General features: G+C 34.4%; 1 protein-coding gene across 1 annotated transcript in view; it reads left to right on the forward strand.

The window, feature by feature from the left end:
• Positions 1 to 27,390, forward strand: part of HDX (highly divergent homeobox) — a 189,987-nt gene that overhangs the window by 144,267 nt on the left and 18,330 nt on the right. The window contains exons 6-8 of the mRNA XM_007455923.1: positions 11,106 to 11,313; positions 22,493 to 22,572; positions 25,453 to 25,536. Of these exons, the coding sequence (XP_007455985.1) occupies positions 11,106 to 11,313; positions 22,493 to 22,572; positions 25,453 to 25,536 (372 nt within the window). The remainder of the gene's footprint in view (positions 1 to 11,105; positions 11,314 to 22,492; positions 22,573 to 25,452; positions 25,537 to 27,390) is intronic.

Genomic DNA, 27,390 nt, shown 5'->3' on the forward strand with positions numbered 1-27,390 from the left:
ATGACAAAGGAGGCAAGGGTATACAATGGAGAAAACACAGTATCTTCAATAAATCATGCTGGGAAAACTGGACAGCCCTATGTAAAAGAATGAAATTAGAACACTTCCTAACACCATACACAAAAATAAACTCAAAGTTGATTAGAGACCTAAATGTAAGAACAGACACTATAAAACTCTTAGAGGGCTTCCCTGGTGGCGCAGTGGTTGAGAGCCCACCTGCCGATGCACGGGACATGAGTTCATGCACTGGTCCAGGAAGATCCCACATGCTGCAGAGTGGCTAGGTCTGTGAGCCATGGCTGCTGAGCCTCTGGGTCCGGAGCCTGTGCTCTGCAACAGGAAAGGCAACAACAGTGAGAGGTCCATGTATTGAAAAAAAAAAACCTCTTAGAGTAAAACATTGGAAGAGCATTCTTTGACATAAATTACAGCAAGATCTTTTTTGATTCATCTCCTACAGTAATGGAAATAAAAAACAAAAATAAACAAATGGGACCTAATGAAACTTCAAAGCTTTTGCACAGCAAAGGAAACCATAAACAAGATTAAAAGACAACCCTCAGTATGGGAGAAAATATTTGCAAAGGAATCAATGGACAAAGGATTAATATCCAAAATATATAAATAGCTCATGAAGCTCAATATTTAAAAAGCAAACATCCTTAACCAAAAATGAGCAGAAGATCTAAATAGACATTTCTCCAAAGAAGACATACAGATGGCCAAGAAGGACATGAAAATCTCCTCAACATCACTAATTACTAGAAAAATGCAAATCAAAACTACAATGAGGCATCACCTCACACCAGTTAGAATGTGCATCATCAGAAAGTTTATAAACAACAAATTTTGGAGAGGGTGTGGAGATAAGGGAACCCTCTTGCTCTGTTGGTGGGAATGTATATTGATACAGCCACTATGGAGAACAATATGGAGGTTCCTTAAAAAACTAAAAATAGAATTACCATATGACCCAGCAATCCCACTACTGGACATATACCCAGAGAAAACCATAATTCAAAAAACACATGCACCCCAATGTTCCTTGCAGCACTATTTACAGTAGCCAGGTCATGGAAGCAACTTAAATGCCCATCAACAGACAAATGGATCAAGAAAATGTGGTACGTGTATACAATGCAATGTTACTCAGCCATAAAAAGGAGTGAAATTGGGTCATTTGTTGAGATATGGATGGACCTAGAGACTGTCATACAGAGTAAAGTAAGTCAGCAAGAGAAAAACAATGTGTATATTAACGCATATATCTGGAACCAAGAAAAATAGTATGGATGAACCGCTTTGCAGGGCAGAAATTGAGACACAGATGTAGAGAAGAAACGTATGGATATCAATGGGGGAAAGCAGTGTGTGGGGGGTGGGTGTGATTAATTGGGCAACTGGGTTTGACATGAACACCATGATGTGTATAAAATTGATGACTAATAAGAACCTGATGTATAAAAAAAAATAAAAGTCAAAAGTTCAAAAAAAATAACAAAAAGAAATGCAAAGGATCATGAGAGATTTCTACAAGCAACTATATACCAATAAAATGGACAACCTGCAAGAAATGGACAAATTCTTAGTAAAGCACAACCTTCCAAAACTGAACCAGGAAGAAATAGAAAATATAAACAGGGCAATCACAAGCACTGAAATTGAAAATGTGATTAAAAATCTTCCAACAAACAAAAGCCCAGAACCAGATGGCTTCACAGATGAATTCTATCAAACATTTAGAGAAGAGCTAACACTATCCTTCTCAAACTCTTCCAAAACATAGCAGAGGGAGGAACACTCCCAAACTCATTCTATGAGGTCACCATCACCCTGATACCCAAACCAGATAAAGATGTCACAAAAAAAGAAAACTACAGGCCAATATCACTGATGAACACAGATGAAAAAACACTCAACTAATAACTAGCAAACAGAATCCAACAGCACATTAAAGGGGTCATACAACATGATCAAGTGGGGTTTATCCCAGGGTTGCAAGGACTCTCCAATATACACAAATCAATCAATGTGATACACTACATTAATAAACTGAAGTATAAACACCATATGATCATCTCAATAGATGCAGAAAAAGCTTTTGACAAAATTCAACACCCATTTATGATAAAAACCCTTCAGAAAGTAGGCATGGGGGAACTTACCTCAACATAATAAAGGCCATATATGACAAACCCACAGGCAGCATCAGTCTCAATGGTGAAAAACTGAAACGTTTTTCACTAAGATCAGGAAGAAGACACTCTCACTACTATTATTCAACATAGATTTGGGAGTTTTAGCCACTGTAATCAGAGAAGAAAAAGAAATAAAAGTAATCAAAATTGGAAAAGAAGAAGTGAAGTGTCAATGTTGTCAGATGACATGATACTATACATAGCGAATCCTAAAGATGCTACCAGAAAAGTACTACAGCTAGTCAATGAATTTGGTAAAGTAGCAGGATACAAAATTAATGCACAGAAATCTCTTGCATTCCTATACACTAATGATGAAAAGTCTGAAAGAGAAGTTAAAGAAACACTCCCATTTATCATTACAACCGAAATAATAAAATATCTAGGAATAAACTGAAAGGAGACAAAAGTTCTGTATGCGGAAAATATGACACTGATGAAAGAAATTAAAGATTATTCAAACAAATGGAGAGATATACCATGTTCTTGGATACGAAGAATCAATATTGTGAAAATGACTCTAGTACCCAAAGCAATCTACAGATTCAGTGCAATCCATTTCAAACTACCAACGGCATTTGTCACAGAGCTAGAACAAAACATTTCCGAATTTGTATGGAAACACAAAAAATCCCAAATAGCCAAAGTAATCATGAGAAAGAAAAATGGAGCCGGAGGAATCAGGTTCCCGGACTTCAGCCTATATTACAAAGCTGCAGTAATCAAGGCTGCATGGTACTGGCACAAAAACAAAAATATAGATCAATGGAACAAGATAGAAAGACTAGATATAAACCCGCACACATGTGGTCACCTTATGTTTGATAAAGGAGGCAAGAATATTCAATGGGGAAAAGACAGACTCTTCAGTAAGTGGTGCTGGGAAAACTTGACAACTACATGTAAAAAAATGAAATTAGAACACTCCCTAACACTATACACAAAAATAAACTCAAAATGGATTAAAGACCTAAATGTAAGGCCAGAAACTATCAAACTCTTAGAGGAAAACATAGGCAGAACACTCTATGACATAAATCACAGCAAGATCCTTTTTGATCCACCTCCTAGAGAAATGGAAATAAAAACAGAAATAAACAAATGGGACCTAATGAAACTTCAAAGCTTTTGCACAGCAAACGAAACTATAAGGAAGATAAAAAGACAACCCTCAGAATGGGAGAAAATATTTGCAAGCAAAGCAACTGACAAAGGGTTAATCTCCAAAATATACAAGCAGCTCATGCAGCTCAATATCAAAAAAACAAACAACCCGATCCAAAAAATGGGCAGAAGACCTAAATAGATATTTCTCCAAGGAATATATACAGATTGCCAACAAACACATGAAAGGCTGTTCAACATCACTAATCATTAGAGAAATGCAAATCAAAGCTACAATGAGATATGACCTCACAACAGTCAGAATGGCCATAGTTAAAGTATCTACAAACAATAAATTTTGGAGAGGGTGTTGAGAAAAGCAAACCCTCTCGCATTGTTAGTGGGAATATAAATTGATACAGCCACTATTGAGAACAGTATGGAGGTTCCTTAAAAAACTAAAAATAGAACTACAATATGACCCAGCAATCCCACTTTTGGTCATATACCCTGAGAAAACATAATTCAAAAAGAGTAATGTACCACAATGTTCATTGCTGCACTATTTATAATAGCTAGAAAATGGAAGCAACCTAAGTGTCCGTTGATAGAGGAATGGATAAAGAAGATGTGGCACATATATACAATGGAATATTACTCAGCCATATAAAGAAAGGAAATTGAGTTATTTGCAGTGAGGTGGATGGACCTAGAGACTGTCATACAGAGTGAAGTAAGTCAGAAAGAGAAAAACAAATACTGTATGCTAACACATATATATGGAATCTAAAAAAAAAAAAAGAAGGTCTGAAGAACCTAGGTTCAGACAGGAATAAAGACACAGATGTAAAAAATGGACTTGAGCACATGGGGAGGGGGATATGTAAGCTGGGATGAAGTGAGAGAATGGCTTGGACATATATACACTACCAAATGTAAAATAGATAGCTAGTGGGAAGCAGCCACATGGCACAGGTAGATCAGGTCAGTGCTTTCTGTCCACCAAGAGGGGTGGGATATGGAGGGTGGGAGGGAGACACAAGGGAGAGGCGAAATGGGGATATATATATATGTATAGCTGATTCACTTTGTTATACAGCAGAAACTAACACACCACTGTACAGCAATTATTCTCCAATAAATATGTTTTAAAAAATATGCAGATCACCCCATCCCAGGCCTACTAATCAGGATTTTCCAGAAAGGACCTTGGAATCTATATATTTCCTTTGCCCCAGTAATTCTGATGATAGGCAAATTTGGAAAGGATTTCACTTCACTACACTATGTCATTTTGGCTAAATATTCTAGTTGGTTCTTTCCCTCCATAATAATTGATCAAATTTTGTGATTTGTATTTTTCTTGTCTATTTGTTTATTGTGTATACATCTTCTGGATTGTAAATTCAAGTTCTACAAGGGTATATATAAGGCCTGCCTTTTCACTATTCTATCCCCAGCACTAGAACAGTGCTTAGTATGTACTTGATATTCAGTAATATTTGTGGAATGAAAGAATGAAATTTTTATACTATTTTAAATGTTACACTCCATTTACAGTTATTACAAAACACTGGCTATATTCCCTGTGTTATACAGTACGTCCTTGTAGCCTGTCTTTCAACCAACTGTTTGTACCTCCCACTGCCCCATCTCTATATTGCCCTTCCCCTCCCCACCACTGGTAACCATTAGTTTGTTCTTTGTGTCTGTGAGTCTGCTTCTTTTTTGTTATAGTCACTAATTTGCTGTAGTTTTTAGATTCCACATATAAGTGATATCATACATAATTGTCTTTCTCAGTCTGACTTATTTCACTTAGCATAATGCCCTGCAAGTCCATCCATGTTGCTACAAATGGCAAAATTTTTTGTTGTTTCATGGCTGAGTAGTATTGCAGTGTGTGTGTGTGTGTGTGTGTGTGTGTGTACCACATCTTTAACCATTCATCTGTTGATGGACACTTAGGTTGCTTCCTTATCTTGGCAATTGTAAATAATGCTGCTAAGAATATTGAAGTGCATGTATTTTTTGAATTAGTGTTTTTAGTTTTTTTTGGATATGTACAGGAGTGGAATTGCTGGGTCATATGGTAGTTCTATTTTTAGTTTTTGGATAAATCTCTGTACTGTTTTTCATAGTGGCTGCATCAATTTACATTCCCTGTAAGAGGGTTTCCTTCGAATGAATGAATGTTTAAGAGAAAGGTGTGCCCTCTATTTATAGCACACAGAATAAAAATATATGATAACATACATTTAAACTAATGGCAGTTTGGAATATTGTTTTTTTTAATTATTTTAATAGAAATGTACTTAGAAGTTTATAGGGCCTGAGAGTACTAATTTTAAATAGCCAATATATTTGAGCTGTCAATACATAGGAGTTATGGTTATAGAAGATACTTATTCTATAAATGGTTATAGAAGATACTTATTCTATAAATTTATGAGCAACTCTGGAGGGATAAAGTTTATCCAGGAGACTAAAGATTTGGAAACCAATTATCTCAATTTCCAGTTTCCTCAGTTAAGGAATCTGAGTCCCAGAGTGATAAAAAAAAACTTGACCATGGGTCATATAAAATGGTTGAAAATCTGTATTATACAAAATTATGGGTATTTATTTTGAAACAAAGAAATAAATACTTGAATTCCCTGGTGGCTTAGTGGTTAGAATTTCACGCTTTCACTGCCATGGCCTGGGTTCAGTCCCTGGTTGGGGAACTGAGATTCTGCAAGCCACATGGCACAGCCAAAAATAGGAATACATACTCTTTACATAATTGATAGCTGGAATGTAGAAGAAGCTATTTGGAGTAAGGTGGATCCAGAGTGAAAAACTGGAACCAAGGCCTAGAATTAATAAGACAATAGATACTGATTCAGTTTTAGGAAGAACATTTTAGGAAAAAAAAAATACTATCCAAAAACTGGACTGAGGAACCTTGCAAAGTAGTATATTCCATGTTCCTGAAATTTTCATGCAAAGACTGAATAGCCATCCACCTATAATGCTGAAGAAGAAACTTTTACCTTAAATGGAAGGTTAGACTAGTTGGCTTCTAAGATCCCTTCCATCATCTATGATTCTTTGAAAATGTAATAAACCCATTAAGATTATGTTTGTATACTGAATTATTTTCCTGGTACCTTCCAGTTTTGAGAAATATCCAGAGAGGAACTATGTCAGCCCTAGTATGTAATAAATTCCCATATAGTCCCAATGTTCACATATTATTATACCTTTATCATTATATGCTATATAATCATTCATTTCTCCCAAGAAGGGTGAAAAAAGAAGTTGAAAATAAATGGACATTGGCTTCTGTTTTCTGTCTTCTCTCTTCCCAAGCCTTTATGACCCAAAGGAAGCCAAAAGCATCCTAAGAAAACTGGTATCGTTCTTCTTCTGCCCACACCATCATTTTCCCAAACATCTGTGGCTAAGATTCTTTTGAAAAAGAAGCATCAGTATTTGTTAAGCGTCAGTATTCAAAGACAGGAAATAGAGAAAGTACATGATAATTTAATGGAACTTTAGTAAGAAGTTGAAATTCTTTACTTTTTCTGAAGTCTAGTAGCTTATTATCAATGAGACCATATACTGGGAAATTGAAATGGAACTATGCTCTTTAAAATAGTGTTTCTCCTATGGGAGAATTTAGCAAAGCTAGAAAAATTAATATCCATAAATATTTTCCTTTTCTACCAGGTAATTTTCACTTGGGAGCCTACAAAGCAATCCATGTGTTTCAGGTTTCACATTTAGCATTGAATGCTAAATACATCAAAGGTACTACATATCCTGAATTTGAAGAGAAAATGCCCCCCCCAAAAAAAATTAGCAAGAAGAATTAATCTTCTTGGACTAACTGAATAGTTCCTCTGTTTTGCCCTGCATTTTTTAATTTTTTTGCAAAATCTTACCACGTAAAAGTTAACTTTATTCATGTTTTTATATACATTAAAGAATATCTAATGTGGCTTTGTATTGAAGTGGACCTTGTTCTATAGAAGCAATTCTACTTGGTATACAAAGAAATGGTACCATAATCAAATTTAGATATGAAATTATGAAATGCTATTTAATGACTTTCTACACTAAAAGAGGATACACAGGTTTTAAGAATTCTTCTTCCACTTTGTAGATTGGCGTGGCAATTCTACTTTGTAGAGTCATATGGCAAAATTATAAAGGTTACAAACTCTAATCATATAAAATGAGCTTTTGGAAAATTACATGAGAAACTTGAGAATAAAATTGGTTTTAGACTGCAGCTTCCAAAAAATGTTGGAGTAGACATAATTTTCCCTATCCTTCCCACTAAGTACAACTAAAATCCCTAGACATTATATATAAAACAAATATAAGAAGACTGTGAAGGGTGGAAAGAACTCACATCTGCTAGGGACCACAGGACCTAAAGAATAACATAAAAATATATACATTCATTTATTTATTGTTAACCATTTTTTAATTGAAGTATAGTTAGTTTACAATGTTATGTTAGTTTCAGGTGTACAGCAAAGTGATTCAGTTACATGTATATACATATATGTGTGTGTGTGTGTGTGTGTGTGTGTATATATATATATATATATATATATATATATTCTTTTTCAGATTTTTTTCCATTACAGGTTATTACAAGATATTGAATATAGTACCCTGTGCTATACAGTTGATCCTTGTTGGCTATCTATTTTATATATAATAGTGTATATATGTTAATCTCAAACTCCTAATTTATCTCTTCCCCCACCCCACTCTCCCCTTTGGTAATAAGTTTATTTTCTATGTCTGTGAGTCTTATTTCTGTTTTGTAAATAAGTTCATTTGTATCATTATTTTAGATTCCACATATAAGTGATATCATATGATATTTGTCTTTGTCTGACTTCACTTAATACAATGATCTCTAGGCCCATCTGTGTTGCTGGAAATGGCATTATTTCATTATATTTTATGGCTGAGTAATGTTCCATTGTATATATATATATATATATATGACATGTTTATCCATTCATCTGTCAATGGACATTTAGGTTGCTCTATAACTATTAAGGAAATTGAATTCAAAAAAGTCTCCCCAAAAAAGAATCTACAAGTACCCAAAATCTACAGTTAACATCATACTTTAATGGTGAAAAATAGAATGCTTTACCTCTGAGACCAAAAACTAGATGTCCACTCTAAACACCTTTATTCAATATAGTAGTAGAAGTTCTAACCAGCACAATAAATCGAGAAAAAGAAATAAAAGATACACTTGATTAACTGTGTAGAAAATCCTAAAGACTCTACAAAACACTCTTACAACTAATAAGTGAATTCACCAAAGTCTCTGGATACAAGATCATCATATAAAAATCAATTGCATGTCTATATAGTAAAAATGAATGCAATGAAATTGAAATTTAAGATATTAATAAATTATTTGCAATCTCTCAAAAAAATCAAATACTTACATGTAACTCTAACGAAACATGTACAGGACTTGTATGCTGAAAACTACAAAACACTGATGAAAGAAATAAAAGAAATTCTAAATAAATGGAGAGACATTCTGTGTTCATGTACTGGAAGACTCGACATAGTAAAAATGTAAATTCCCCCCAAATTGATATTCAGGTTTAACATAATTCCTATAAAATTCCAGCAAGATTGTTTGTTGATGTAGACAAGATAATTCTAAAATTCACATGGAAAGGAAATATGCTAGCATAGCTAAAACAGTTCTTGACAAAAAGAATAAAGTGGAAGAAATCCATCTACCCAATTTTGAGACTTATTATATAACTACAGTAACCAAGACTGTGGTATTGGCAGGGTGATAAGACGTATAGATCATTGGAACAGAATGGAGAGCCCAGAAATAGTCCTGCACAACCATGGCCAACTTAGTTGATTTTTGACAAATGTGCAAAAGCAATTCAATGGAGGAAGTCTTTTCAAGAAATGGTGCTGGAACAATTGGATATCTATAGGGAAACATAAATTAACCTTGATGTAAATCTCACACCTTATACAAAGTGAATTCATAATGGATCAGAGATTTAAGTGTAAAAAATAAAACTATAAAAATTTTAGATAACATAGGAGAAAATCTTTGTGGCTTAGGGCTTGGTGAAGAATTCTTAGGAATAGGACTAAAAGCATAATCCATAAAAGAAAAAAGCAGTAGCTTGGACTTCATCAAAATTTAAAAAAAAAAAAAAATCTTTTGTGCTACAAAAGACCAGGATGATGAAAATACAAGCTACAGATGAGGAGAAAATATTTGCAAACCACATATCTGACAAAGAACTCATATCTGCTACAGAATGGGAGAAAATTTTGCAAAACCACTTATCTGAAAAAATTCATATCTAGAATATATAAAGTACTTTCAAAACTTAATATTAAAGAAAAAACAACAATTACAAAGTGGACAAGAGACATGAAGAGACATTTCACTGATATATGGATGGCAAAAAGCACATGAAAAGATTTTCAACATCACTAGCCATTAGGGAAATTAAATTAAGAACTTGATGATCTATTGTTACATGCACCAATGAGAACAGCTAAAAAAAAAGAATTACTTATTATACGAAGTCCTGGCAAGAATGCCAAGAAACTGGATCTCTCATACACTGCTGGTAGAAATATAAAATGGCACAACTTTTATGGAAACAATTTGGCAGTTTCTTTTAAAATTAAACATATAATTACCATTTGACCCAGCAGTTGCATTCTTGGGCATTTATCTTAGAGAAATGAAAACTTACATCAGCACAAAAACCAGTACATGACTGTTCATTGAAGATTTTTAGCTGTATATAATAGCCAAAAATTAGAAACAACCCAAGTGTCCTCCAAGTGAAGGGTTAAAAAACATTGCAAAGAAACAGAAACAAAATGGTACATAAGTATCATGGAAGAATACTTAGCAATAAAATGAATGGACTATTGATATATGTGACTTTAATAAATTTCCAGGAAATTAAGCTGAATGAGAAAAGCCAATTTTTTGAAATTTTTGAAGTCACATGTATGACTCCATTTATATAACTTCCTCAAAATGACACCATTATAGAGGTGGAAAACAGATTGGTGTATTCCAGGAGCTGAGGATGGTGGGAGGGAGGAGAAGAATGGTGTGATAAAGGAACATAGAATTGTACACATATATTGTACAATATCAATTTCCTTTTTCTGTTATGGTGCTATAATTATGTAAAATGCAAATTGGGGGAAACTGAGTGAAGAAGACCAATTTTTGCAACTTCCTGTAACTCGAAATTTATTTTACTATAAAAAGTTTTAAAAATTGATTCTAAATCTAATAAAATGCAATTTTAGAATACTTAAAATATGCAGGTAGTCATTATGGAGCCAAACAAAGTTACTAGAAGGCAAATTTTCACGTACAAAGAGCAAGATTGGAAATGGGATATGAACTATAGTTAGAGCTGCATGTCTGGTCCCTTTCAGAAAAGAACCAATTCATGTTTCTTTTGAAATATTTGGTAGATAATTTTCACCAGAAATAAAAACAAAAACGTGTTCTGCGACAGGCTGCATGTTGCTTGAAAATCTGAGTATTTAGATAAATATTTCTTCTAATAAGGTATTTTAAAATAAAAGCAACTACTTTTATTTTAGCTTATTGAGTAATAATAAAACTGCATTAGTCTAGGTACCTACTTATTATTTTTAATCATATTTTATGCTGTATCCATTCATTATTTTAATGGCTAGAACTGCTAAGGTTTCTATTTTTACAAAACTTTCTCTTCTATTTCTCTTATAAAGACTTGGATTGGGAATAGAAGAAGAAAATATCGTTTAATGGGGATTGAAGTTCCACATCCAAGAGGAGGCCCTGCTGATTTTTCTGAGCAACCCGAATCTGGTTCTTTATCTGCACTCACACCAGGAGAGGAAGCTGGTCCTGAAGTAGGAGATAATAATGACAGAAATGATGAAGTATCCATCTGTTTGTCTGAAGGAAGCTTGCAAGGTATTTTATATGCTCCATCTCCTAATGATATCTTTTGTGAATTTCATGTTTTCTTACTTGCTTTTCAGCTTACTGCACTTCAAATCTAAAGTCCTCAAAACATTTGGTTAAACATTTGAAAAGAATAGACATTTTTATTCTATTTTAAAATAATAGTTGTATATATTTAAAGTGTGCAACATATTTAGATATACATGTACATAGTGAAATGATTAATAGTCAAGCTAATTAACATATCCATCTCCTCACATAGTTACCTTTGTGTGTGTGTGTGTGTGTGTGTGTGTGTGTGTGGTGAAAGCACATGAAATCTACTCCCAAAGCAAATTTCCAGCATTCAATATAGTACAGTAGACCCTTAAACAACATGAGTTTGAACTGCACTGGTCCACTTTCAATAAATACATTGGAAAAACTTTTGGAGATTTGCAACAATTTGGAAAAATGTGCAGACAAACCATGTAGCCTAGAAATATCGAAAAAGTTAAGAAAAAGGTACGTCATGAATGCATAAAATATATGTAATATACATATAACATACAAAATATGTGTTAATCAACTGTTTATGCTATTGGTAAGGTTTCTGGTCAACAGTAGGCTACTAGTAGTTAAGATTTGGAGGAGTCAAAATTTATACTTGGATTTTTAACTGTGCAGGGGGGTTGGTGCCCGTAACCCCCACGTTGTTCAAGGGTCAACTCTATTGTTAACTTTAGTCATCATGCTCTACATTAGTTATCTAGACTTATTCATCCTATGTAATTGCAATTTTGTACCCTTTGGCCAATATTTCCCCATTTTCCCCACCTCTTCACCCTGGTACCTACCATTCTACTCTCTGCTTCTATGTATTTGACATTTTTTGATTCCACATGTGAGATCATGCAATGCTTTTCTTTCTGTGTTTGGCTTATTTCAGCTAGCATAATGTCCTCTAGGTTCATCCAAGCAGTCGCAAATAGCAGGATTTGTTTTAAAGACTAATATTCCATTGTATATGTATACCACGGTTTCATTATCCATTCATCTGTTAATGGACACTTAAGTTGTTTCCATCCCGTGATGAATGCTGCAATGAACATGGAAGCACAGATACCTCTTTGAGGTACTGATTTCATTTCCTTTGGATATATACAGAAGAGGAATTGCTGAATCATATGGTAGTTTCTTAATTTTTTGAGGAACTTTCATACTGTTTTTCATAATGGCTCTACCCCGTTTTTTGCATATCCTCACCAACAGTTGTATTTTACCTTTTTGATTTTTAATGTTTCCACCTAAGCAGTCTCCCACATCGTCATCACAAAAAGTGACACTCATCTACCACAATAATGATCTCCATGATTCGAAATATTGGTTATTACAACAATCCATAGATTATAGTATATGATTGTTTTAATTTTATTGGAATTCTAGTCAATTTGGGTTAGAGCAATTTAAATGCATTGTAATCAAAGAGAGTATGGTATAATGTGACAAATACCAGACTAGTAGTTGGACAATCTGGGTACGAGTCCTAGATCTTCCACTAGCTGATTATGTGACTTCAGGCAAAGTATTTAATTCATCAGGCTTTAGTTTTCTCATCTGCAAAATAAGAGAATTAGGCTGGATCATCTTTATAATACTTCTCAGTGCTTCCCTAAATGAGAATTCAAATAATAACATGTAATCATACCATTTGTCCGTGAGAAGTATTTTTCATTTGACTTCAAGCATAGAAAGAGTCCTCTCCTGACACCTTTTTTATGAACACTTTTATTGAGGTTTAATTTACATGGAATAAAATTCATCCATAGCAAAGGTAGAGTTCAATGATTTTTAGTAAAGTTTATAGAGTTGTACAACCATCACCATCACTAAAATCAAATTTTAGAATAATCTCTTCAAATCACTAAAATCTAATTATAGAATATTTTCACGACTACAAAAAATTTCCTTGAGCCCATTTTCAGCCAGTACCCACTCCCACCTCTAAACCTAGGCAACCACAGATCCGATTTCTGACTATATAAATTTGTCTTTTCTGGGCATTTCATATAAATGAATCATATAGTATATAGTGGGGTGTTGCATCTGTAATAGAGAGAGAGAATTTTGCATTGGCCCATTTTGTTTGTTTTTATTCTATCGATCAGGGTATTATTCACACTATATTTTCCAGTTTATTTTTGCCTTCTAAATTTGCTTATGGGGTTTTCAAATGTCAGAACATTTGTTTGTAATTTTTATATTGTTAAATATACCAATTCTTTCCTTTATGGTTTGTGACTTTAGTGACAGGATTACAAAATCCTTCCTTATACTACAATTATGTAAACATACCCCATATTTGCTTCATGTATCCTTATGGTTTCATTTTTACAACATGATATTTATCCCACCTAGAAATTGTTTTGCTTTAAGATATGTGAAGACAATACCTAATTTTGTTTTTCCAAATGATTAACCAAATGCCCCTACACTATTTGTTGAATAAGTCAGCATTTTTCCAGTGAGTTTGTGTAGCTTTTCTTAATCAAAGATATATATATATATATATATATGTATATAGATAGATAGATAGATAGATAGATAGATAGATAGATGATAGAGAAATAGAGAGAGAGATAGACACAAATTCATGTATGTATACATACACACATGGATTAAATTCTGGATTTCCTATTATGTTAGATTGATCTGATTGTTTATAACTGTGGTTTTATAAGATATCTGAAGATCTGGAAAGGTTCTCATTCTTAGCTCTTGTAGTGCACTGATTCTTCTAGATGAACTTAGTTCATACCTTTACCCAATACCCCTCCCCAAATTCATTTAAGATTTTTGTTACTGCACTAAATGGATAAGATAATGTGGGAAGATGAATGCAGTTTTGCATGGGCTGAGTTTTAAACGAGGGCAGGACATCCATGTGGAGCTGACCAGCATACCCTTGGATAATATGGGTCTGGAGCTCAGAAGAAGGGTAAGATATGAGAAGAAATATTGGAGTCACCCATATCGAGGCCAAAAAAAAAATGTCTAGCCATAGAAATAGATGATTTAGTTAGGTGAGAAAATGGAAAACAAGAAAGGAAGATAGACAAGGACAGTGTGTTGAGAAATATCCAGACTTCTGGAGGAGAAAAAGGAGCCATTGAAAGAACATTCAGATATAGGATAATCAGGATAGTATGTTATTACCAAAACCAAGGAAAGAAAAAGATTTCAGAAGAAAGAGGCATCATTATCTCAATGGTCTCATAGAGGTTGAGTATAAGGCATCTAAAGTGGTTAAAGGTACATAAGTGGACGATAGGACAGTGGTATGAGGGAGTGGAGGGAGAGGGATATGGGGAGCTGTTGTTCAATTGATATAAAGTTACAGTTACAGAAGAGGAGTAAGTTCCAGAGAACTGCTGAACAACTCAGTGCCTGTAGTTAGTAATAAGTGATTGTATTCTTGAAAACTTAAGAGGGTAAATCATGTTAAGCATTTGTAACACAAAAAAAGGGACACAAGGAAACTTTTGGAGGTGATGGATACATTTATTACCTGGACTGTGGTGGTGGTAACAAAAGTATATACAAGTTCAAATTTACCAAACTGTATACATTAATTATGTGCAGCTTTTGTGTACAAATATTTTCAGTGATTCTAAATAGATCCTTAGAGAATGATGTCTGGCAGCTATCTGAGGGATAGTGGGGAAGTAGGGATTTGTGTGTTTCTATGGGTGGGTCAGAGAGCTGTGAGGAAATATTCTGATAAAAGAAAATTATATAAGCCCTTAAGGGGAGTATCATTCCCCAACTCCATCTTCCCCACCTAAAAGGGGATTTTAAAAAATAAAATAGTTAATGGGAAAAAAGTGAGTTAATTTTAAGGTTGCTAATGGACCACTGCTCCTACACTATAATCCTTTGTCATTTAATAGCTTGCTCTCTAGACAGCTGACATAGTAATCAAGATCTAATGAGTAAAAGGAGAGATAATTTAATGCATGAATCAAAAAACACTTGATGGGAAGTGAGATTGCCTAGGATTCCTCTCAGTGGCTTATTTTTCACAGCTGCATGGTAACCTTTTCATTCTCATCAGAAATTGCAAAATAAAAGCATAAAAGAATTTTCAAATACTGAAAAGAGTCTTTTTTTCTGTATGGTTTCCTACTAGTGCTGTCCTGTTATCATCCTCATTTTACTGATGGAGAATACTAATCTGATTTAAATGTGTGATTCTTTTGTGACAATTAACTGAATTGTATCATCCGGCCTAGATTAACATAATACCTTTAAAATATGCTGACCATATTCTCTTCCAATTATGAAAATGTAGTCGAATGTATGTTTACTTTGAGTTTCCATTAATTACATCTTAGAGATATGGAGGCAAGATAATCAGAGTAGCTTCCCATACTATTTCAAAAAACTAACAACTTGAAACTCAGGGTCCTTTATAATACAGCTGTTGATTCAATAGGGTTAGAGTCTCTTAAATGTCTAAGAAGAAAAAAAAAATGTCTTTAAATCAGGGCTCACATTTTACATGTCAGAAAACAATGAAAATCACTTAAAAATATTCTAGAAAAAAACTCTACAAGCAAAAACAAGGATTATTTTTTAAAACACAGTAAGAGGCAGGTTTAGCCAGTCACGAAAAAGTGCTGTTCATCTTTTAGCGGTTTCAAGTCCATTCTTTTGCTTCTGGGAGAGGAGGTACTTCCCTGATACAGAGCTTCTGACTTACCTCTAATTTCCTCCTCTTTCCACATTCGCTTCTCCCATTTCCTTTGCCTTTCCATGTGTGGAGGTGAAGTGAAAGGATGTGTGGTTGGCATTGAAAATGAAAAGGCTACCTGGATTCACCCCCAACACCGAACTGCAAACTTTAGCAAATGTAATAGATGACTCAGATCCTTAATTTCAAGTTTTGTGTCTACCAAAATATATTTATGGTTGAGCAACTTTAAAGATTTATACTATCCTGAGAAATGAACTGTCTAAAGTATAGAAACAACATCTATAATGTTAAATTCGTTAAATTTTATAACAAAGCCTCTTTTCAGCTGTACCTATTATGTATGTGGATATGCACATGAAAGATAATTCTGCATACAGCTACTTAGTGTGAGCATGTGGCCACCACATAAAGTGCCCTCTGGAGTTTTCACTGATTAGTATTCTACTTATTTATTTTCCAATTAAGAGAGCTGCTTTTGTTGAGTAATAACCATACATATTGACAGTATTTAGCTTTCAAACTTTTACAGATGTGTAAGCTACCCATAAGCAAAAGAAAACATGCCTTATTCAGCTGTATCATTTCATACCTTTTTATTTTAGAAATCCTCAAAACATTTTTTATATGCATCTTATAAAAGAATCAAATGATGGATGAATCTGTTGCTGGTAAAGCAGAACTGTTTACCAAAGTATGAGCAAGTGAGAACAGAAATGTAAGGCAAACCTCTAAGGAATGATACCAGTAAAGATCTGTTGATGAGCAATATAACTCTTATTTATAGGGCACCATTACTAATACCAGCTTTGCATCTAAATCTGATGACAATTTTCCCTTCCTTCATTTCATTTAGCTGCTGATTACACAGGACTTGAAATGTGGTGATTTGAAATGTCCTAATAATTAATAAAATTTCCTCTATCTAGGAACCACTTTTTTTTAACTTTTTATTTTATATTGGAGTATAGCCAATTAACAATATTGTGATAGTTTCAGTTGCACAGCAAAGTGACTCAGCCATACATATACATGTATCCATTCTCCCCCAGTCTCCCGTCCCATCCAGGCTGCCACATAACATTGAGCAGAGATCCCTGTGCTAAATAGTAGGTCCTTGTTTGTTATCCTTTTTAAATATAGCAGTGTGTACATGTCAATGCCAAACTCCCTACCTATCCCTTCCCTCCACCCTTCTCCCACTGGTAACCGTAATTTCATTCTCTAAGTCTGTGAGTCTGTTTCTGTTTTGTAAATACATTCGTTTTTATCATTTCTTTTTAGTTTCCACATATAAACGGTATCATATGATATTTCTATTTCTATTTCTCTGTCTGACTTACTTCACTCAGTATGAAAATCTCTAGGTGCATCCATTTTGCTGCAAATGGCATTATTTCATTCTCTTTTTATGGCTGAGTAATATTCCATGTGTACCACATCTTCTTTATCCATTCCTCTGTCAATGGATATTAAGGCTGCTTCCATGTCTCGGCTATTGTAAACAGTGCTGCAATGAACATTGGGGTACATGTATCCTTTTGGACCATACTTTTCTCCCAATATATGCCCAGGAGTGTGATTGCAGGGTCATATGGTAGCTCTATTTTTAGTTTTTTAAGGAACCTCCATACTGTTCTCCATAGTGGCTGTACCAATTTACATTCCCACCCACAGTGTAGGAGGGTTAGGAACCATTCTTTTATAGAAAAAAATCAATTGAATTTTTAGTGGACTTTGCATTAAAACTCTGGTAAAACTTCCCTGAATATCTTTAATTCTCAATGCACTCATATGTGAGTTCCTGGATGAGCAATGTTTTCCTCCTAGTCATTTCCCATGTTCATACACTGCACCCTTATATGTCTTTCCATGGGAAGGAATGGACTCAAAAAATCTTAGGAAAACTGATAACTATTTCTGTTCTGCTTTCTATGGTGAAATAAATTGTTAATTACCAAGGGGCTGAGAATTTCCTCTAGTATTTATCCGAACAATCTATGACATGGCTGTGCAGAAAGAAAAGAGAGAAACATTAGTCCTATTTTTCTAAGGGATAGAGGTAGGGGAAATCTTAAGGCAGAGGATTATCTTGTAGACACACTATACTGTGAATTAACCACTTCCCCTAACTCAGCACAGAGAACATTTTAGTACACTGATTTTTCTGAGTTAATTTTTCTTTCCTCATTTTTAAACTATCGTGGTTTTTTAAAAAATTTCATTGCTGTTTTATTAATATGACAGCCAATGATTGACTACTCATTCATACTTACAGTGTGCGAACTTCTTTTTCCAGTTTTGTTGAGATATAATTGACTTAAAGCATAGTATAAGTTTAAGGTGTACAACATAATTCGACTTACATATATCATCAAATGATTACCACAAAAGTTTTAGTAAAAATCCCCCACCTCATATAGAAACAACATTAAAGAAATAGAAAAAAAAATTCTTTTTCCTTGTGATGAGAGCTCTTAGGATTTACTCTCTTAACAATTTTCATGTATAACACACAGCAGTGTTAATTATCTTTGCCATGTTGTGCATTACATTCTTAGTATTTATTTATCTTATAACGGAAAGTTTGTAACTTTTGACCACCTTCATCCAATCTCCCATCCACCCACCCCCTGCCTCTGGTAGCCACAAATCTGATCTCTTTTTGTATGAGTTTGTTTGTTTCTGAAGTATAATTGGCCTACAATGCTTTATTAATTCCTGATATAAAAAATAGTGATTCAATATTTCTATACACTTCAAAACGTTCACCATGACAAGTATAGTTGTCATCTGCCACTACAAAGATATTACATAATTATTGACTGTAATTCCCCACACTGTACATTTCATACCTGTAACTAATTTATTTTGTAATTGAAAGTTTCTACCAATTAATATTCCTCAACTATTTCTCTCCTGCCCATACCCCACCCCATCTGACAACCACCTGTTTGTTCCCTGTATCTATGACTCTATTTCTTTTTGATTAGTTTGTTCATCTGTTTTGTTTTTTAGATTCCACATATAAGTGAAATCACACAGTATTTGTCATTCACTGTTTGACTTATTCCATTTAGCATAATACCCTCTAGGTCCATCCATGTTTTTGCAAATGGCAAAATTTCATTCTTTTTATGGCTGAGTAATATTCCACTGTATGTATGTGTTGGTGTGTGTGTGTGTGTGTGTATACCAGATTTTTCTTTATCCATTCATCTATCAATGGGCACATAAATTGTTTCCATTTCTTGGCTATTGTAAGCAATGCTGCAATGAACATAGGGATGCATATATCTTTTTGAATTAGTGTTCTCATTTTCTTTGGTGAATACCCAGAGGTGGAATTGCTAGATCTTATGGTAGTTTTATTTTTTAATTTTTGAGTAGTCTCCATGTTGTTTTCCATAGTATCTGCCAGCACCAATGTACATTCCCACTAACAGTACACGAGGGTTCCCTTTTCTCCCCATCCTCGCCAACAGTTGTTATTTCTTGCCTTTTTGATAATAGGCATTCTGACAGATGTGAAGTGATATCTCAAAATGGTTTTGATTTGCATTTCCCTGATGATTAGTGATGTTGAGCATCTTTTCTTGTTGGTCATCTGTATGTCTTCTTCGAAAAAAAAATGTCTATTCAGGTCCTCTATTCATTTTTTACTTGGGTTGCTTGTATTTTTGATATTGAGTTGTATGAGATCTTTGTATATTTTGGATCTTAACCCCTTATTGGATACATCCTTTGAAAATATTTTCTCCCATTCAGTAAGCGGCCTTTTCGTTTTGTTGACAGTTTCCTTTACTGTGCAAAAGCTTTTTAGTTTCATGTAGTTTTATTTGTTTATTTTTGCTTTTGTTTTCCTTGACTGAGGATATATATCCAAAAACATACTGCTAAGACTGATTTCAAAGAACTTATTACCTATGTTTTCTTCTAGAAGTTTTATAATATTAGGTCTTACAGTTAAACCTTTAATCTGTTTTGAGTTTTTGTATATGGTGTGAGAAAGTAGTCTATTTTGATTCTTTTCTATGTAGCTGGCTAGTTTTTTAAACATTATTTATTGAAAAAGCTGTACTTTCCCTATTGTATATTCTTGCTTCCCTGGTCATAGATTAATTGCCCTTATAAGTGTGGGTTCATTTCTGGGCTCTCTGTTTGATTCTGTTGACCTATATATCTGTTTTTGTACTAGAATCTTACTGTTCATTACTGTAGCTTTGTGGTATAGTATGAAATCAGGGAGCATGCTACCTCTTGTTTGTTCTTCTTTCTTACGATTATTTCAGCTATTTGGGGTCTTTTGTGCTTCCATACAAATTTTAGAATTATTTTTTCTAGTTCTTTGAAAAACACCATTGGTATTTTGGTAGGAAATGCATTGAATCTGTAGATTGCTTTGGGTAGTATGGTTCTTTTAACAATATTAATTCTTCCAACCCATGAACGCAGAATTTCTTTCCATCTGTTTTGTCATCTAGTATTTTCTATGTTTAGTGTCATATCATCTACAAACAGTAAGAGTCTTCCTTGTTCCTCTCCAATTTAGATGTCTTTTATTTCTTTTTCTTATCTGATTGCTATGTCTGGGACTTCCAATACTATGTTGAATAAAAGTGGTGACAGTGCCACTCACTGATGGGCAGAGTTGTGTCCTACAGTCTCTGGCTATAGGGCCCTGGGAGTCCTGGGGTTAGCACAGGTGCACTGGTGACCTGGGCCAGGTCCTGGGCACTCTGATGGATGTAGTCAGGTCCTGGAGCAGCTGGGAGCTTAGGAGATCCTAAGGCAGTCAGCCTGCTCATGGGTGAGCCTGTGTCCCTTCCTGGCTAGCTGTTTGGCCTGGGGCATCCTAGAACTGGTGCCCACCGGTTGGTGGGCAGGGTGGGTCCTGGCACTAATAAGCTAGAGGGGGTATTCCAAAGTAGTGCTTACCAGCAACAGTGTCCTTATGGTGGAATGAACTCCCCCAAATCGCTACTGCCAGCGTCTGTGTCTCCAAGATGAGTTTTAATCACCTCCTGCTTCTCCAGGAGGTTCTCCAAGATCAGCAAGTACATCTGAGCCAGGCTCCTTTCAAATTACTGCTTCTGCCTTGGATCTTGGAGGGTGTGAGATTTTGTGTGTGCCCCTTAAGAGTGGAGTCTTTTTCCCACAGCCCTCTGGCTCTCCTGAAAGTAAGCCCTGCTGCCCTTCAAAGCCAAACTTTCCGGGTGGCTCATCTTCCCAGTGCAGGACCCCTGGGCTGAGGGACCTGATGTGGGGCTTCAATCTTTTGCTCCTTGGGGAGAACCTCTGCAATTATAATTAGCCTCCTGTTTGTGGGTCACCTTCCCCAGGTGTATGGTTCTTCACTATACTGTGTCTTTGCCCCTCCTACCCCTTTTCTTGTGGCTCCTTCATTATATGTCTAGCAGTAAAGATTCTTTCCTGCTAGTCTTCATGCTGCTCTCATGGATAGTTGCTCTGAAATAGTTGCAATTTTGGTGTGCCCATGGGAGGAGGTGAGCTCAGGGTCTTCCTACTCTGCCATCTTGGCCACTCCCCCTACAGTATCAAAATACTAAATTTTGATCATAAAAGGAATACATGTTCATTATATAAAATATTGGAACATACAATGAAAAAGTTAGAAATATTCCTACCCCTCAGTGATATCCTCTCTTGAAATGGGGGTGAGAGAATATTTATGCCAGTGTTTTCTCTGCATATATACAGGATTGTTTGTGTGTGTGTACACTCATATACACATCCCTTTTTACAAAATTGAAAATGTACTATATTTATAGCTTTATATCATGTATTTGAACATTATTTGTATCACTTTTTTCTTATTAAAATGAGCAATACATGTTTATTATAGAAAATATTTAAATATAAATAAGCAAATGAAAGAAAATAAGAATTATTAAAGCAAGTAAATTAGACAAAATGAAGAGTAATAAAAGTTGCCTGTAATTTCCATCAGAAATAATAATGACAATGTTTTGGTGTAAATGACGTCAGTATTTCTTTTCTCCATGAAAATGTGTACTTGTTTTCTTTTATGAAATTAAGATCACAGTGTACCTATAGATTAGATTTTGTCACCTTCAGGTTTTCTCTTTCCAATAGATCATGAATATTCTCTTTATTATCAACTATTCTTCTACTTCATTTTTAGTGGCTTTCTAGTATTTATTGTAAGGATAAGCCCTACATCATTTATCCTAGCCTTCATTGTTAAGCATATAGGTTACTTCATTTTTTTTTTAAATTATAAACAGCACAGTGATGACCATCCTTAAATTCAAATCCATCCACACTTATTTCCTTAGAATACATTGTTAGAAGTAGAATTGCCATTTGTGTCTTTTTACAATAGAGAAATTATTTAAGTGATTTTGAAAAAAGCATTCTCAATAAAGTTTTAAAGAATGAAAAATGAAATCATGGCCTTCTTTGTTTCTGTAGAGGAGTCCAGTGAAGTTGCTCTAAATGAGGCAAGGGCTCATAAGGAGGAGAACCACCATACAGTATCCGCAGATAACGTGGTATGTACGTTTTGAAATTCTTTCCTCATTATATGATGGATTCCAAGGATTTGTTTCCAGTTGGTGACAATATCAGCATTGTCAGAATAAAGTCTTGCTCCACTTCACAAACCAAAATGGATCTGTTACCAATGCAATGATATATCTTATAGGGTTTAATAAATGAAATTTAAAGCGATGTCATTTGTACCATCTTTTTTTTTTTAAATTTAGGAGCTTTGCAAATATAAAAACCTAATGCTTACTACACATGTGACATTTTATACATAACAAGTTATTTTGCTTCAACACATTTAGCAAAGAGCAGATTTTTTCTCATTTGACAGATGGCAGAGTTAAAAATGTTTAGCCTGAGACCATAGAAGAAGGCTTTCTTAGTTCTGGGACTTGTATCCAAGGATTCCTGATTCTTGTGTTCTTTGTTCAGACCATACCTATCTATACTGTTTTTGGAAACTTTTCTTCTTTTTAGTTAAATTGGACTCTGCTAGTCATCTTAAAAATTGCAGCAATGGAAGAAAGGCAGTATTAAGAAACTGAATAACAAGAAGACACAGACTACATGTGGATTAAACTGAGTTTTGTGAAAATGTAAACATTGATATGTAGAGATCTTCTCTAAGCAGCTGTATTAGCAGCATCTGTTTATATTCTGACTCCATCAAATAATACAGAAATCAAGATGGTATTAACCTAAAGTCATACATAAAGGCAAATGTCATTGTGCTTTTGCTTTTGCTTTTGAATCAGTGTTTTGTGCTTGTGCTTGATTGCAAACTTTACAAATGGTCCCTATAATGGATTTTTCTGTTACAAAATGGCTGTAATTTCAAGGTTTACCCTGGCTTCCATTACAAACATTATTTACCTGACACTATAGTTCTGTCACATCTCCTTAATAAAAGTTGAGCACATAAAATACAGTTTCGTTCTTTTTTTGTTAGATATCGAAAATATATAACAGTATTTTCCACATACAAAGTGTAGTTTAGGACTGCATTTTACTGATTTCAGTCCTGATTTAAGTTTATATTTGGCCCTTCTAAGAGTAAATTCAATGGGCATATAGGAAAACATACTTTTATTCTGAGGCAAAGTTGTGTTTTCATTAGATAGCTAGTAATAATTGTTTTCTGCAATTATTAATTGTGCTAATATTCTTAATTCCACCAAGTAATAATCTCCCTTGCTCCAGATTTGAGTAATACTATTACAAATTATATACAATTATTTACAAATTGGAACTCTTTTCCCCTAAAGACATGCTCACTTTTAGTCTGAATTTCTCAACATTAGATCTCCCCTGTGGCAGACATTTGAAGAAAATGAATGAAGTCATGGCATGGGATGACTCACAATCACTTAGGCACCTAATTTTTCAAGAGCAATTGATTTTCAGAGACAAAACTCCAAACTTTCAAAAGTTGATCTCCTCTGCCTATAACTTTTGAGTGTCCCCAATTATTCATGGATGACAAATCACAAAGTCATATAAGACCTATTTATATGTGCAAATCTATACAGTGGCCCTTGGGGCCTTCCTCCCTGGATTACTTAGCTCTTTTTTCCCAGAACCAATCCAAATAGAAAAATCTAAAAAAAGACATCAAAAAAGATATCAAATCTGCATTCTGGTGAGAGTTTACACAATTAAGCCCCAAGTTTATAGTGATTATAATAGAAAACAAAACATTAGATTCATCTCCAGGCAGCAGTAGAAAGCAACTTCATTGCAGCTGTCCTCCTGACTCAGAAGCCTGCAGGTCACAAACGCTGTTATGGTATCATATCCTCATAGGCAATATATCAAATATGATCATTCCCAGTTCATTTGTGATTTGTAATCACCATATCTATTGCTGGGTAGGAAACTTGATTTCAAATTCTGCCTACAACATGTTGCTATTAATGTGATTGTTCTTAAAAGACTGCCTAGTGACTAACTCTAGCTTAGCTTTTCTCTTTTTTAAATTTTCTTTTGGGTTGGCAGGATTTAAATGTTTAAAAGTGTTTTTTCTTAACTCTGTTTTTCATATGCAAAAGAAAAATTAAAGCCAATTTTGTTTTTTCGTTTTGCTTTTGCTTTTTTTAAAAAAAAGTTCTATGATTACAGAACTTGCCTTTCCTCCATGGTTGGAGCTTATTGGTCATTTATTTTTCCCATCAGTGCTAAGCTGTATTGTTCATTCTTTTGACAAATATTTAATTAGTACCTACTGTGTGTGAGATACTGTACAAATTATGCTGTACCTTAATTCTAAAGCTAAGGGCAGTTTAGTGTGTCTCTTATTCTTGCTCTCTTCTCTTTCTCACTGTCTAGTGAAGGAAACAAATCATCCTGCTCTCTTTGCCATTACATTATAAATGTCTGCTTTTAATTGTATAACTAATGGAGTGCCGTAAATAAGTGAATTTTTTTAAAGCTGTATTTGACTTTGCAATACATGTCATATGTTAATATTTTACATTACAAGTTGCAAAGAGATATATGGAAACTTAAAAACGAAAGCCCTTACAACCAATTAAATTTGGTTATCACTGAATAGACTACCCTTATAGGAAGCAAGCTCCCTTCCTGGAGGGCACAATTTAAGCAGAGTTCGAATGCCTATTATTTCAGGGATATTGTGAAAGTGTTTTTTTTTTTTTTTTTTTCTGTTTTAGATAGTATTACAATAATTTTCTGTTACTAAGGGAGGTGGCTCAGACACATACTGGGTGTAAAGCTGAGGAGCCAGTCAGTTAGAGTTATTCTGGACAACCTAGACTAGATAACCCCATCACTAAAACTGAATATTGAATGTATATATGCTCTATACATTATTGAGTATAGTGATGATCAGATATATATTTAGGAAAACTTCTTTACTTGTGTTACAGAAAATAGAAATTATTGATGATGAAGAAAATGACATGATAAGTAATTCTGAAGTAGAACAAATGAATTCTCTGTTGGATTATAAGGTAAAAGTATTTTCAGATTCTGAATTTTTTAAGATAATGTATTAAAGGAGGCAGACTTTTACAGTCCCTACGTACCGGTTTATTTCACTTCCATTTGATAAATTAGGTATACTGGGACTCCACATTGACTCTCTCAGGCACTTGGATATCAGTCAGAGTGCCCGACATTTTAATTAATGCTGGCTGGTTCAGTGGTTATGGTTTTAAGCACAGTTTGCTTAGCAGGAGTAATTATTGATGGTGTATGGCAAGATGAGACATAGTGCTGATTAACGTGAAATGTATGACAATGGATTTTTAAAGCCCATATTCATTTTTAAATGATGGTAAAGGGGGTATTTTCTCCAGTGTCCCTTGCTAATTTTATCTTGAATTTCAATTTCTGAAGACTTTTTTTTGAATATAATAATATACCTGTTTTAGAAGTTTAAAAACAATTCCCAAAGCAAATACTGAATGAATATTAAAAGAAATGACCTTTTATTAATGTCACTTGTTACTGAACTGACTTACTTTGACAGTGTGCCATACATAATTTTGTTTTTATTAAATTTTGACATAAGCTATCATTCTATATGTCAATATGTTTTCTGCATAGGGGTGTAATTGTTTTCCCTTTGTTAATCAATATCCTGTCTTACTAGGTAATTTGGGGTCTTCTGAAATTTGGCAACAGATTCATTCATTTCATGCACAAAAGCTACATTCTTAAATATCATACATCTTCAAAGCAGAGACTAGTAATCTTAAGATGTTAACAATAAATAACATTTAATCAGAAAAGACAACAGCTGTCATGTTCTCAAAAATCTTTTCAGTTTTACTATAATTGAAAGTTATGTCATTCGACAGATTCTGTTTTCCAAATGTTTATAACATGTCAGACTTTAAAATATTGAACATTGTAAACACAGAAGGAAATTAGTTTTTGAAATTTATTTGCTAAGTGGTCAAAGAGCATAATATAATCCTATATTTAAACTGTATTTTCAACTAATAAAATTATAAAGTTGTTGGTTCTGAAGTACAGGAGATCTTTGTAGTGTCTCCCACATGGTCATACAATATTTCTAAATGCGCAGTTCAGAATTAAAATGGCTCTGCAAGCCACCACTTGGCACAGGCTATGGAAACTACAAACGAGAGAACTGGATTGCACAGCTGTTAAGTGTGCGCCACTTAGTACATGCAAACAGTTCAGATAAGGCTGGGCCCAGAACTCAGAGGATTCTTTCTAGTACCTTTCCACTTTGGGGCACGAGCCCACTTGAGAAGGTTTCAAGCTGAAGACCTGGGCAAGCCAGAGTATTCAGCCCAGAAATTTGAATTATCATTTTCATTGACTTCTAAAGGACATTTAACGATCCAGTGTTTTCTTTCTTTCTTTTTTTTTTAATATCTTTATTAGGGTACAATTGCTTTACAAGAGTGTGTTAGTTTCTGCTTTATAACAAAGTGAATCAGTTATACATATACATATGTTCCCATAACTCTTCCCTCTTGCATCTCCCTCCTTCCCACCCTCCCTATCCCACCCCTCCAGGTGGTCACAAAGCACAGAGCTGATCTCCCTGGGCTATGCAGCTGCTTCCCACTAGCTATCTACCTTACATTTGGTAGTGTATATATGTCCATGCCTCTCTCTCGATTTGTCACAGCTCACCCTTCCCCCTCGCCATATCCTCAAGTCCGCTCTCTAGTAGGTGTGTGTCTTTATTCCTTTCATAACCCTAGGTTCTTCATGACATTTTTTTTCTTAAATTCCATACATATGTGTTAGCATACGGTATTTGTTTTCTATTTCTGACTTACTTGACTCTGTATGACAGACTCTAGGTCTATCCACCTCATTAC

The sequence above is a fragment of the Lipotes vexillifer genome, unplaced genomic scaffold, assembly GCF_000442215.2.
Source record: "Lipotes vexillifer unplaced genomic scaffold, Lipotes_vexillifer_v1.1 scaffold286, whole genome shotgun sequence".
In the NCBI taxonomy this organism is placed as follows: domain Eukaryota; kingdom Metazoa; phylum Chordata; class Mammalia; order Artiodactyla; family Lipotidae; genus Lipotes; species Lipotes vexillifer.